The 14,278-nt window shown below is 60.1% G+C and overlaps 1 protein-coding gene across 5 annotated transcripts in view; it reads left to right on the plus strand.

Annotated features, from left to right (window-relative positions):
* Window positions 1-14,278, plus strand: part of EPN2 (epsin 2) — an 83,010-nt gene that overhangs the window by 66,048 nt on the left and 2,684 nt on the right. For 4 of the 5 annotated variants that reach the window (XM_057535276.1, XM_057535274.1, XM_057535273.1 and 1 more), the window contains exons 5-8: window positions 99-288; window positions 9,754-9,927; window positions 10,204-10,290; window positions 12,253-12,465. In XM_057535276.1, coding sequence (XP_057391259.1) covers window positions 99-288; window positions 9,754-9,927; window positions 10,204-10,290; window positions 12,253-12,465 — 664 coding nt within the window. The remainder of the gene's footprint in view (window positions 1-98; window positions 289-9,753; window positions 9,928-10,203; window positions 10,291-12,252; window positions 12,466-14,278) is intronic. The other variant, XM_057535277.1, reaches the window with a different exon arrangement.

Below are 14,278 nucleotides of genomic sequence, written 5' to 3' on the forward strand. Positions count from 1 at the left end.
CCCCAGAAGGCCTCTGCACTGGGAGGGGCCCGGGCGGACATTGGCCGCAAGGGCAGCAGGGTAAACCTGTCCTCTTTCTTCGGTCCTCATCTCAACAGCATGGCTCCCACCCGCAGCAGACCACGCTGTTGGACCTGATGGACGCCCTGCCCAGTGCGGGCCCTGCTGCCCCGAAGGCGGAGCCCTGGGGCCCTTCCGCTTCAGCCAGCCAGACCAACCCCTGGGGTGCTCCGGCAGCCCCCGGCAGCACTTCGGACCCCTGGCCGTCGTTCGGTAAAGACCTCCCTCGTACGTCTCCCCTGCCCGCCTGCTGGACGGGGGAGCGGCTGCAGGGCGCACGGCTCCCCCTCACCTGGCAGCGGTGGGAGTGGGTCTGGGTGGTGGGGGTGGGTGTCCAGACCTCCGCAGCCCCCCGCAGCGCCCCCCTGAGGACTGCGGTTCAGGGCTCTGCTTCGTCCTGTTGTGAATGGTTTTCTGCTTTGGGAGATTTCTTCTCCGCTGCCCACACGCCTCGGAGAGGGCTTGTCCCTTCTCTGGGACACGCGTCAACTCTCTCAGCCTCAGAATTGCACCCCAGGTTAAGAAACTGTAATACACAGCATGAAACATCTAAATCACCGTGCTGTAATTAGCCAGAAATTACAGTGTGCTTAAGTGATCGCTAGTGAAAAGGGGACACGTTTACTGTAATTCTTCTTACCTGTCATTTAAGCAATAGCAAATCAGTTTACGAGGCTAAATGGATATTTTAAAGTTCTGTTTAATGCCAAATGTAAGGTGACCTTGTGATAGGTGATTCAGACAGGAGTGTGGCGCCCTCTGTTTAACTTGGGCTGAGATCTTGGGCACCTGGGCTTCTGGATCACTGGGCCCAGGGCTTGGCCTGCAGGCTTTGGGATGGTTTCCCACCGAGCCTGCCGCTCTGGGAGGCCCCCCGGGTGCTCCATCAACCCTGCTGCCCATGGCTGATCCGTGGGCTTTCTGTCTTGCAACCTCGAATGTATATTTTGTGCCAGTTTGTTCGTGTCTCTTGGGGCCTCTGTTTCCCCAAACCAGAACCATCTTTTGTATTCGGCTCGGTTCCCTGGACGTTTGCCAAAGTGCACCGAATGCCAGGTTCTGTCCTGCCGTGCGGGGACCCAGACAGGAGCAGGTAATGGCCCTGCCCTCCAGGCCCTGGCAGGTGTGGGCGAGTCAGGCCGCCAGCCTAGTAGCAGTGCTATGTGGGCAGGGCCCCGGGGGCTGTCTTTGCATCCATCCTGGGGCAGGAGTCCAGCGGGCGTGAGGCGTGCGTCTTGGAGGAGGCTTCAAGGAGGAGCAGAAGTGGCCGGGCCCCGAGGAGGCGTGGGTATTCCCGCAGAAGGCTCGGCTCGTGACAGGCGTGAGGCCGTGTGGTGCTGTAGTGGGCCCAGGGCTCGGGCCCTGCCGGTGTGAAACAGGCAGCAGGGGTGGGGGTGGGGAAGGGGAGGGCCAGGCGGGCGTCCCTGGACTTGTCCTTGGGGAATGCTGTTGGCCTCAGGGCTGGGCAGAGAGCCCCACACCCGCTTTGGTGGGAGCCCTCTGTGCCTTGGGGCAGACCCAGGCCAGTGCCCCAGAGCTGTCGCTCACCGGAGGCCACAGCAGCCCCGCCTGTGTGCCGTGCCCCCTCCCCCCCGGGAGCACGCGTGGCCACACGAGGCAGGTCTGCTGGAAACGCCCCTCGGCTCTGCCCATGGGGACACGGGCCCTTCCAGGCAGCGGCTCACACTTTTCTTTAAATCTGAAAACAGTTCTTGTGTAAAGTTACGGGTGGGGTGTTCTTCAGGAGAGACTCTCCATCCGTTTCTAAGTCGTATGGGGTCAGTAAGCAGACGGGCGGCCTCCTCAGTGCCCGGGGGAGAGCGTGGTCCCTCCAGGAGCTGCGTGAGGCCAGCGAGCTTGAGGAGCACTGAGTCCCGTCGGTGGCTGCTTTGGGGAGGGGTGTGGGGATCGCAGTGGTGGGAGAGAGACAGACTTTTCCCTCTCTACCTTTTTTTTTCTTTAACTGTTTGACTTACTTACCAGGGGTAAGTACTATCTGGTCAGGAGAGAGGGAATACATATTTTTTCAACCAGCACGTTTGCCCAGCCCTCCCATTGGCTGGTGGACAGGCCTGGGCCCTGGAGCTGGGTGTCCTGACTGACCAGGCACCTGACCCTCGCGGGGAGCTGGGGGGTCTCCTGTGGGTGGGGCAGGACCGCCTCCAGTGGTTGGGGTTCTCACACCTGCAGGCAGCGGAAGCCAGCAGGTGGGGAGAGGCGGCTGGTGCCCAGAGGCAGCGAACATCACGTGGGAATTCTGCCCACGTGGATCTGCTCTTCTAAATTTTTTTTAATCAAGATAAAACTTACGCGACATAAAATTCACCATCTTACTCATTTTCAGGTGGACAGTTCAGTGGTTCGTAGCCCTTCACGATAGCATGCGGTTATCAGTACTGATCCAGGACTTTCCATCACCCCAGAAGGAAACCCCTTCCCATTAGGCAGTCACTCCCCGTTGCCCCTCCCCCACCAACAGTCTGCTTCCTGTCTCTGGAGTTGCCTGTCCCGGTGTTTCCTATGTCACGGGATCACACGACACGTGGCCCTTGTGACTCCCAATTAACATGTTTTCAGAGTTCGTCCATGTGATAGCACACGTCCCTACTTCATTCCTTTTTAATGGCTGAATAATATTCCATTTTATAGACATACCACATTTTGTATAACCATTGAGCAGTAAGAGAAGGTTGAAACCTGAAATTTTGAAATCAGATTTTTAAATGTTGACAGTGAATTTTAAAACTTAAGATCATGGTTGGAGCTAATGAAAATGCAGCTGCAGTGGCCACGTGTGGTTGGTTCATGGACTGCCACTTTGCCATCTTTGGTACTTGCCCAACCCAGGGCCGTCTCCTTGGTTCTGATGCACTTGGCATTTTTACCAGTGACTTGGGGAAAACAGAGCATCAAAGCCCAGAGAGGCTGTTCATTCCTCTGAGGTCACACAGCAAGCGAGGGGCAGGCTCAGTGCTTATGGCCCCCAGTCCTGGAGTCGTCACGCCATCCTGGACTGCCGCTAAGGCCTTCTGTGGCCGCTCGTGTCCAGGAAAAGTCCCCTTAGACTGCAACAGGGAGCGAGAACTCGTGTTAAAATGTTAGCTTGTCTGCTTCCTGTGTCCCCTGGGCCCGTGTGTTTTCACGTGGTTGGGGTCACATCGTGGGTACGTGTAGACATTTCTTTCTTCCGTACACGGGGAGCCTTTCCAGGTGTCAGTCGAAGCTCTAGACGTCGGCTCCCGTGGGCAGTGCTAGCGCTCTGCCCTCAGCAGCGCTGCAGGACGTGGCCTCAGCCCCGCTCCCAAGCTCACTGGACCGTGGTGACCGTGAACTTGCTTCCTTCTTCCGAGACGCCGCTCCGGAGTGAGACACAGTGTCGGGTTTACTGCTTAGTCTGTGGTAGAATCTGCCAGTGTGTGTCTGGGGACCACCCCCCCCCCCCGAAACAGCTAGAAAGATCAGAGTCTCTTCCCCAGCACTGTTGGATGTACCCTCTGGATGAAAGAAGCGCTGTTGTAAAAGCCGCCCTTGGTAGCGAGCCCTGCCTTTACCAGCTTGTGCCAAGGGGCCTCGGGAGGAAATGCTGGGGGCTGGGAGGAGGGAGAGCGGCGCCTGCCAGGTCAGCGGGGCACTTCCTGCACCTGCCAGACACAAAGCAGCCACCTGGGACAGCAGGGCTCACGGCCTGTGATTCCGACGGCCTTGGCCGGCTCAGCCCCCGCCCCGGCTCACTCCATGACCCGCCATGTGACTGCTTCCCTGTCCCATGGAGACTCCTCGTGGGGCTCGGGGGGAGCCGGATGGGGGGAGCCGGGCATGCTCCCTGTGAATGGGCCCTCGGTCCTAGCCTCCCCTCCTCTCGTCACTCAAGAAGCGCCTATTTGTCGGGTGTGTGGCCCGGCCGGGCCTGCCCGGGCTGTGGTGGGCGGAGCACAGCAGGGTCCGTCGTGTCCCACGTGCGGTCAGGAGGGCAGTGCCCGAGGCCTGGGGCGGTGGGAGGCCGAGGAGTTCCAAGACGGCCTCTGCCTGGCAGGGCAGCCTGGACCCCCTTAAATGCCGGCTCCTCACGTGATGCTGTGTCCTGCTGTTTGGCTAGTGAACGCCTGGCTGTGCTTGAAAACACGGCTCGGGTGTCCTGCTCGGGGAGACGGGGTCACCCTGTCCTCAGGACCCCTCCTTCCCCGTGGTCGCCGGCTGCCCGTGACCTGCATGCTAGGTACAGTCGCCGGGGCCTGGGCCATGCGGGCCAGACGACGCTCAGAGGGGCGAGGTAGTGCCGGGGGCCGCCTGTCTGTGGCAGGGTCCGGCCCCACCAGACGTCCGTCTGTCCATCCAGCCTGTGATCCGAGCGGCCCAGGAGCTGGGTGGTTCTCCCGCACCTGCTGCCCATCCTAGCCCCTCGGGGAGCCTCTAAAAATGCGAATGCCCAGGCCCTCCCCGGCATCTGTGTGTGCGGGGGTCAGTATTCTACTCACACCCCCAGGGGATTCCCAAGGGCCACAGCTGAGAACCGCTGGCCTGGTGCCCCCTGAGCTGCGTGGTGAGTGAATCCCTCTGAATCAGAGGCGTTTGCAGACTCTCTGCGTGGGCTGTGTAGAGTCGGGGCGGCTCTAGCTGTGTGTTTCTACACCCGAATCAGACGTTTACCCGGAACCTTCCAGAAGTGCTCTCCAGCGTCGACGGTGCCCATGGCGGGAGTCGGGGTGACTGCAGGGCCCCCGCAGCCCTGAGACTCTGGGGGTCCTTCAGGCTCCATCAGTTGCCAGCACCTTCGTGCGTCAGGTCCTCTCTGAGGCCCGGGAGAGCGGCGTGAGCGCAGCCCCCGTGAGCAGGTGCCTGTGCGGGGCTCCGGGCTGCGTGAAGAGAGGGGGAGGGGGCTGCAGGGTGGGGACCGTGCCCCCAAGCGGGCCGTGGAGGCCGTCTGATGGGCAGGACGCCATGTTGTACCCAGTGGGGACGGGTAGCTCTGCCCTCAGGCCAGCTCGACCCAGTGGCCGAGCGGCGTCACAAGACCCAGGCCCCCTGCTCTGCCCCCACCCAGTGGGCCCCTCCCCTCTCCCTTTGGCCTCCGAAGCTCAAGGCCTGGCTGGCGGCTCTGGGTGCTCACAGCCCGGGGATGGAGAGGATCTCCCTGGACCTCCTGGACCTCTCTGGGATGCATGAGTGGGGAGCTGGGACTGGGGGGTGGGGGCTGGTGAAGACCCTCCCCTGTTCCAGCGCAGGGTCCGCCCACTCAGACCGGGACTAGGGAGTGGTGAGGGGACAGTTCTCCCGAGGAAGGTCAGGGGATCCCTCCAGAGAAGAGGAGGCGGGTGCTGGAAGGTGACCGGGGAGCGTCTCCTGATGGGGGCGAGCAGGAGAGGACACGGCCGCTCGTCTGCCCAGCGGCCAGGCACGGGGGTGGAGTGCAGGGCTGCCAGTCCGAGCCCCTGGGCACGGGCGCGCCGGGGCGTGAACCGTGAGCCCTCGGTCCTCGTGGGCGCTGCTGAGCGGGCGAGGTCGAGGCCCCACGGGAGCCGGAAGCAGCCTGGCACCGGGTCCGGGTCCTCTGCGACCTCCCCATCCTGCGTCCTCTCCGTTGCGTCTCGGCAGCCCTGCAGACGCGTCCCAGCTCTTCTAACCTGCAGTCCGGCGCCCTCCCTGACGCAGCGTCCACCCTGGCAGCTCCTTCCAGTTGAGATGGGAAACCAAGGCCCCCGAGGTGCTGTGCTGGGGACAGAGCAAGGGTGCACCCCGGCTGTGTGACTCCAGCCGGGACCAGGTGTCCCGCTGGCCGAAGTGGGCCCGGGAGAGTGGGGTCAGTCCCGGGGGAGGTTGTTCTGCGTGAGACGCTGGGCGGACGGGAATGAAAGGTCGGAGGAGCTTCTGGAAGCCTCAGGAGGGTTGTGGGCTTGGGGGCGGCGGCTGGAGAAGCCCCAAGTCCACACCAGAGCTGGCCGGCCGCCAGTGGTTGATAGGTGTGAATCTCCAGGGGCTGGTGGGAATGAAGCTTGCAGGTGGGAGGCTGTCCCGGATTGTCCGTCGTGGTCGCCGTGGCAAAGCCTGGGGGGGCCGGCCGGCGGCGCTGCGTCTTCTTCAAAGCCAAGGAGCCCCTTTCACAGCCGGGCCCCGGGCGCTGAGTCCACGGGGGTCAGGGAGCAGTGCCCAGTCTTCTCGCCCCGTCTGGTGCCCCCAGGAGCTCGCTGTTCAGGGAGACCCCTGGTAAACGAGTAGCCACGGAGCTTTCTGGAGAGTGCTCCAGAGGAGTTGGGGGTGCGTGCAGGCAGAATGCGGACACAGCTTTTTGGAGTTCCAGGAAAGTAATGTTTGAAAAGATGGTGACAGAGGGCTTTCAAGAATTGTGGCGAGGGGCTTCCTCTCAGAGCTGGGGAGCCTAGTGAGCCCTGCACAGGGTAATCAGAGAAACCCACACCCATACGTGCAGTCAGGAGACTGGGAACAGCAAAGGGAGAGGACATCAGAGATGACGCCCCGGGAGCAGAGAAAAACAGCAGTCAGGCCGGTGGCCGAGTCCCAGCAGTGACGAGAACGTCGGGGCGGTGGGATGACATCCTCGGGGCCCACCGGGAGGACATCCTTCTCCTGAGAACGATGGTGAGACAGAGAAACCACCGAAACCCTCACCCACCAGAATCCTGCATCTGGTAAAGGTATCCTTCAGGAATGAAGGTGAAAGGGTACCATTTCCAGCCCCACAAAAACTGCCAAGGGAAGCTCTTCCAGCTGACAGGGAAGACAACCGGACGGAAACTCAGATCTCAGGAAGGAATGGAGAATATCAGGAATACAAAACCAGGCGGGAGAAGTTGTTTAAAGTGATAAGAATATAAGAAAGCTGGAGCAGCGTGATTCACAGGCTTATGCAAATCGATGCAAAGCATCGATTGCGTGCTAGGCAAAAAGCCTCTGCCGCGTCAGAAGATTGGATCACATAGAACGCACCTTCTGACCACAGTACACTCAAGTTTAAAGTCGGTAGCAAAAAGATAGGTAGAAAACTCCATACACCTGACATTTTAAAAACACTTCTACGTTCTTGAGTCAAATAAGAAATTACAGTGACAGAAATATTTAGAACCAAATAATAATGTAGATATTTTCATATCAGAATACATAGGACAATGGAAGTGATAGTAAGAGGAAAATTTAGAGCTTTAAATGTTTGCATTAGTCCAGAAGAAAGCACAAGATTGTTGAGGTGCTGAGGCTCGGATGGTGTTGCACCCAAGTCAAGTGGAAGGGACGGAACAGTGAGGAGGACAGAAGCTACCAAGTTAGAACACAGACGGAATAACATCCACAGACACAGAGGTTGGTCATTGAAAAGAGTAATAAAATAGAGAAATCTCTGGCAAGAGTAGTTCTGAACAATAAAGAGAAAAGGCCAAACGGTGTAGGTGCAGGTCCTGCCGAGATTCCAGATAGAGTAAGAGGTGCTTGATCAACTCTGTGCTGACAGAGCTGAGAACTTAGATAACATGGATAAACTAAAAAAGAAGACTCAGCAAAGCTGGCGGAAGAACAGTAGGACACCTGTAAATAGGGATAGTCCTATAATCATTGAAGGAACCGAGTAAGGCACTCACCTCCCTCTCGCCCCCTAAATCACCCAGAGGGCTTTGCTGGAAGTTCTCACGCCATTCAAGAAACAACTCCGGGGACTTCCCTGGTGGTCCAGCGGTTAGGACTCTGCGCTCCCAATGCAGGGGGACCGGCTTTGATCCCTGGTCAGGGAACTAGATCCCGCATGCCGCAACTAAAAGATCCGGCGTGCTGCAACGAAGATCCCACGTGCCATTAACTAAGACCCGGCGCAGCCAAAATAAGTAAATAAATATTAAAAACAAAAAAGAAAGAAACAACTCCACTTTATACAGACTCCTTCGGGGCTGGGAAAAGGGAGTATTCCTACTCGTTTTATGGGCTAGCATAACCTTAACACCAAAACCAGACAGAAGGTGCACAGTGTGAGAACAGACATGTCGGGCCAGGCCCGCTTAGGAATATAGGTGCAAAAACCCTAAGCAAAGAAGCAACTGCAAAACCAGAACGAGAAAACTATAAAAATGATACAGTACATCATGAAAAAACATTGTTTGCAAGGACCAAATCACTAGGAAATGTATTCATGTACCATATTAACAGGCCCAAAGAGAAAAATCACGTGATCATCCTAGTAGAGGCAGAAACAGGTTGACAAAATTCACCAGCTCTTTATTGCAGAAGTCTTAGCAAACTTGGGATGTGGACGCAGTCCGTTCCCCTGCTCTGCGTTGGGGCGGGCGGTCCCGGCCAACACAGCGAGACGGGAAAATGAGGGACTTGGAAGAACGAAGCTGTCACCGTTTTCAAGGGATGTGACCGTGTACATAGACTCCCAAAGAGTTTCTGCAAATGAGGTGATTGGAATTAAGAGTTATTAGAATTACTGTAAGAATAAATAGGATGCAACTAACACAACAGTGTAAAGCAATTACACTCCAATAAAGATGTTAAAAAAGAAAAAAAGAATAAGTAGGATGAATTTCAATGATTAGAATTAAGAGTTTAGCAAGATTGCTGAATACAAAAATTAGTATACGAAATGAAATTGTTTCTCTGCATGGTAATAAGTAACTAGAAACTGAAGTTTTAAAAATATGCCGGTCCCTAAAGTTGTATAAATCCCTTATGGAAATAAAGGATAAAGTAAAAAGTATTATCCAGGGCACATGCGAGGGCGTGTGGAGGTGGAGTTCCTGCATGTCCCAAAAAGCACAAATTAGAGGAAAATCCTGCTGCGTTCTACTCCGTCCAAGCGAGGACTTCTCTGTTCATCAAAAGATTCCATGAGGAGAGTGAAGGGAAAGGCCACGAGTTAGGAGAAGGTGTTTGTAACTCAAGGAAGGGAATCAGCACCCAGACGTGGAAGGAACCCGTCAAATCAATGAAAACAAAAAACCCAAGGGAGGCGGGTAGAGACGGGACCAGGCCCGTGGTGGGAGAGGAGGCGTGAGGGGCCTGGGAAGGAGCGAGCGGATGCCCGTGTCTGCGGTGAAGGGCCGCGTGTGCAGCACAGCGACAGCTACACCAGCCGTGCCTTCTGTCACAGGATGAAGTAGTAGACAGCAGTAAACAGCACGTTTCAGCTGCACGCCAACGCAGCTCAGTCTCCCGGATAAACTCTGCGTGAACACAGCCGCCCCTGAGAGCACGCCAATGGTGCATCTGGTAGCACACGGCTCAGGGGCCCGGCACTGCTAGCCCCCTCGCCCCCTCCGTGGCGAAACGGGAGCTCGTGGAGGGAGGTGTGGACGATTGGGGTGGGGCGCGGGGGCCACGTAGTGCTCGCCTGAGGTGCTCCACAGGGGGAACGGGTGGGTGGGTGGGTGCTCTGTGCACACAGACGGATGCAGGGGTGCATGCACGACCCACTCCCCACCCGCACAGGCCCGGGCACTGGAGTCTGTCCCATCCTTTAGGGGTGGATGTGTGAGCGCACAGGTGTTTGCTTGCTGCCTCTCCGTTAGGCACCGCGTGTCTGCTGCGTGCAGGCAGGGAGGACGCTGCCGGGCAAGCTCTGCCGAGGCAGAGGCCGCGGGGGCTCCGCACTCCCTTCCCCGGGCGCTCCCGTGGCCCCAGGTCCTCTCCCTCTCACCCCGGCTGCCCAGCCCTTTCTGGAAGCATCTCTGAGCCGACCCCACCTTCCCACAGGTGCCAAGCCAGCCACCTCTGTCGACCCATGGGGGGTGCCCACCGGAGCCGGCACACGCTCCGTCCCCAGGGGCTCCGACCCCTGGGCCGCCCCGCAGCAGCCAGCCCCCAGCGCCGGGAAAGCCGCCGACCCCTGGGCCGCAGCGTCGGCAGCCAAGCCCGCGTCCCCCTCTGGTGAGCGCCCCCCCCACCCCCGGCCCCTCGGCTTCGGTTTGGGGAGGGGGAGGCGGGCAGGGGCAGCCGAGCGCCCTGCTCTGCGTGGGGAGGCCCCTCCCGGTGCCCTCCTTGCCCACCCAGGGACCCCACACCCCCGCTGCCCCCCGACTCTCCGAGTCCTCCCCCGTGAGGGCTACGGACGCCAGCCCACCTCTGGCCCCCCCCGCCCCCCGCTGGGGAAGCACAAGGCAGAGAAGTGGGGGCACCACACAGTCACTGCCACTCTCTCCCCAGGGGCTTTTGATCTCTTCAGTAATTTGAATGGTACAATTAAAGATGACTTTTCTGAATTTGACAACCTCCGAACTTCAGAGAAAGCAGGTACGTAGCGGTGGTGGTGGTGGTGGTTTCCGGGCCGTCCTGTGCCCCTGACCAGCCCCGTCGCTGCGGGCATCATAGTCAGGGACCTGGCGCCTCCACGCACGTGCACGTGTCTGACCTGGGAGCCGGGGGTCTGACTCAGGGATTCACGGGGCGGCGGCGGCAGGAGTGCCCTCGAGCTTTCTGTCACGCTCTCCTCTCCTCCAGCCACCTCTGTTCCTCGGCCTCGCGCCCTGGGCCCTGTGGCTGCTGGCGGAAGCCCACTGCCCTGGCTCCCCGGCCGGCCCAGCGCGGCCCTGCCCCGTCTCCACCCGCCTTCCTCTTCCCGGCTCCCCAAAGGCGCCCCCTTTTCCAGACCACCCGGCTCTCTGTGTGGGCAGGCACCTCCGACGCACGCACATGCACGCTCTGCAGAAGACCCTGCTCCTCCCCGAGTGCCCCTGGGCTGGGAGGGGTCAGGGTCGGGTGGGGGGAGGGGTCAGGGTCGGGTGGGGGGAGAGAGACTGGGCCCCGGGGGGCAGAGGGAGGGGGCTGGATGCCCTCTTCACACAGCCCTGTGGGGCAGAGGGGACAGAGCCAGGTGGCGCCTGCCTTCCTCGGGGCCACCCCTCCCAGCTGCACCGAGCAGCTTTTCTCCTTTCTCTCTCCTCTCCCGGCTTCCCTGCTCCCGGTTTCCCACTGCCGCCTCCCCCAGCAGGCCGGGCTGGGCTGGCCTAAGGTAGGAGCAGCCTCGAACCCCTCACCACCGCCCCCCCCGGGCCCTCTCAGCTCCAGGGGCCCAGAAGCAACTTAGAAGCTGCTGCTTCCCGGGGTTCCTTTTGCCGCATTAAAAAAGCAACAAGATTCCGTGTGTCTCTTCCACAGGCCAAGGTACAGCCTAACTGTCCTTGCCCGCTCCCCACCCCTCAGGGAGAAGCCTAAGCACCCTTCCCTGGGCCTGTGAAGTATTTACCCCAATTCTGGAGGTGTTCCCATTGTAGAAAGTGTGGGAAAGTTTATGGAAGACAGTGAAAATCATCTGTATTTCTTCCATCTACACGTGGCCACTGTGCTCCCTCCCAGCACTTTTTCTGAGCTCTTACGGACAGCCCTTGTTGTTGAGCTCGTACTTGCCGGAGAGAGTCGAATCCTGCCCCCACCACTTTTATGGAAAAGTGTATTGAGAACATTTTCTTGCAACATGACAAATTCTTTAGAAATAGCTTTGTAGTATCTCTTTGTAGGGCTCAGCGACAAGTTACTGGGTTCCGTAAGATGTTACAGAAAAACCTGAACTTTTTGGCCAACCCAATATTTAATCGTTAATTTTGGGGAGGGCATTTTAGGTTGATTTCAAGTTGTGCCAAAGTAAATAATGCTGTAGTGAACATCTCTGTGCTTAAACCCCTGCTCACACTTTGCATTATTTCCCGAGGCTGGGTTCCTGGGCATGGGGCCGCTGAGTGCAGAATCGCCGGTTCTTCGGGACCCGTGTCCCCATCACTGTCTCACACCCTAGCAGAGCAACCACATTCCCGCCGGCCTGCCTCAGCACACCCTCTGTTGGCTGAATTTTTAAAAGTCATTTGCTTTCTTCTTATAGTCGAGCAATTCATGTTCACTGTAGAAAATTTAGAAAATGAAAACATTTTTAAAAATGTGAACTACTCACGTGTAGCCACCAACCCAAAATGCCATCTTAATATCTGTGGAGATGGTGCTGCACTGTTCTGTCCCTGCTCCTTCCTCGCCGCGCCCTCCGTCCCTGGACTCGGGTCTGGTTGTCCGTGCCCTGCCCTGTGGCTGACCGTGGCTGCAGGTTGGGGCTGGTGGAAACAGCCCTGCAACGAGCGCCCCATTCCCTGGGCAGCCGCGCGCGTCCCCGGCGAGTCGGCGTCCGGGGACGTCGGGGTTTGCTCTGGACGCTTCGGGGTTGGAGGAGCCCTCCAGGCTCACCAGCCCGTGTGTGTCCTTGTCTTGCAGCCAAGGCGGCCTCTCCGCCGGCCCAGAACCATGGAACTACCAGCCCCGACCCCTTTGAGTCCCAGCCCCCGACCGTGGCCTCAAGCAAGCCCAGCGGCACCCGGAAAACCCCCGAGTCCTTCCTGGGCCCCAGCGCGGCCCTGGTGAACCTGGACTCGCTGGTGACCAGGCCAGCCCCGCCGGCACAGCCCCTCAACCCCTTCCTGGCGCCAGGTATGCTTGCTTCCCGGCCTGCCTCTGGCCGTCTGCCCTTCCTGAGAGCGGCTCGGGGCCAGGCCTGTGGGCGCTGACCTCTCCTCCACCTCCGCGGGGGACTCTTCCCTCGGGGGCCACAGGCGGGGACCAGGCTCAGGGGCGTGCCGGCCCCGGCTGAGCAGTAGCGGAGCGCCCGGCGTCCTGAACCAGCACTTGCGCCTCTCCGGGACTCGTGGGGGGCTGGAAAACGGACCCTGTCCTCTCAGTTGAGACCGCTGAGCAGAAGCTGCCCCTGACTTGGTGCCCCACCAGGGAGACCCTCTAGCAGGCGCCAGTTTTAGGCCAGCTGGAGGCGGATAGTGCTGGGACTGAGGAGGAGGAGCCTGGGTTTGGTGTCCAGCAGCCCCCTTTTCGGGTTGGGGGTAACTGGGCCCTCTGCTGGGCCGTGCTCCAGGGACCCCAAGAACCCTCACTTCGCCCCTGCTGCTGGATTCTGCCTTAGCTGGGGCTGGAACTCACCCTTGCCCCCAAGCGCCTCCTCCCTGCTGGTGGGCTCTCCACCCTCGGGAGCTCCACGTGGGCTGCAGGACAAGCCCCGGCCCTCGAGTGAGTGGCCAGGGCCCCTGTGCCCCGTGCCCCCGCCCACCCCAGCGCCCCGTACGCTCAGACCCTCAGCTGCGTGCGCTGCTCACGCTGTCCCCCGCTACACGTCACGTTCCCTCTGCCGGGACACCTCCCTCCTCTTCTCCGGGGGTGGGGACGCGGACCCACCCTTCGGTTCTCAGTCCAGGCAACCCTCTTCCTTGAGGAAGCCCCCGCCCTTCCCCAGAGTTTTCCCAGAAAGGCCTTGGGCTCCCCAAGGGCAGGAACAAGTCACGTTCAAGGTGTTTGGCCTCAGGCCTGAGGACTTGGCAGGCTGAGGTCGGGGACCCTCTGGCAGAAGCGGGGTGTGTTTTGTGCCTGGGTCCTGCCCAGCCGTGCGCTCCTGAGGTGGGTGAGGAATGTGGTTGCCCCCAGCAGGGGTGGCTTCAGGGCAGAGCTGGCCGACAGCCGGGGGTCTGCCCCGAGGGCCCCCGCAGGAGCTCCACTGCCAGGCCGTGGGGGGCCGGTCAGGGCCTGGGGGCTGCAGCCAAGACGCAGGAGGTTCCGGCAGCCCCCCGGCCCTCCAGGGCCATCCTCCTGGCTCTGCGCCTTCCTGGCCCTGCTCTGTAGTCTGGTCTGCTCATCTCTAGCCGGGGTGCTCTGATCTGCACAGCCCCCTTCCTAGGCTACGAGGAGCGACCGATGCAAGAGCGCTGGGGTGCCCTCGTGGGGAACAGGCGGCATCTCCTCTGGTGGCCTGGGGGTGCCCTCCTGGCAGCCTTTGTGAGCAGGGGCTGGGCCAAGTTGGAGACTCAGTGCCGGCAGCGCCCGTGGTTTTTGGCCAGGGTATCGGTAGATGTTTCTGCTGAACGCGGGGGAAAGGCTTTCTGGTATGAGAGAAATTCGGGAAACGCTGGGCAGGACGGAGCTGCATCTGCTTCTAGACCGCAGGACTTCTCAGGGCCTTTATTATGCCAGGGTTCCCAGGCGCGGGCCGCCCCGCGCTTCCCGCCTCTCCCGTGGCTCCCCTCTCTCCCCGCACCTGTGGTCGCAGAGCTCGCTAGGCTGGCTGGCTGAGACAACGAGGGAGGGCGCCCGGGTGCCAGCCCGGAGGAGGAGCTGGGCCCCTCACGGCTGGGTCTCCTCGTCCCAGCACCGGGCCCAGAGGGGCGGGCGGGCCGCCCCGGTGGCCGCTGTGCCGTGGCCGTCCAGGCCCGGGGACGCTGCTGCTCTGACCGCGGCCGCCCCG

The sequence above is a fragment of the Balaenoptera acutorostrata genome, chromosome 20 (genome assembly GCF_949987535.1).
Source record: "Balaenoptera acutorostrata chromosome 20, mBalAcu1.1, whole genome shotgun sequence".
NCBI classification, from domain to species: domain Eukaryota; kingdom Metazoa; phylum Chordata; class Mammalia; order Artiodactyla; family Balaenopteridae; genus Balaenoptera; species Balaenoptera acutorostrata.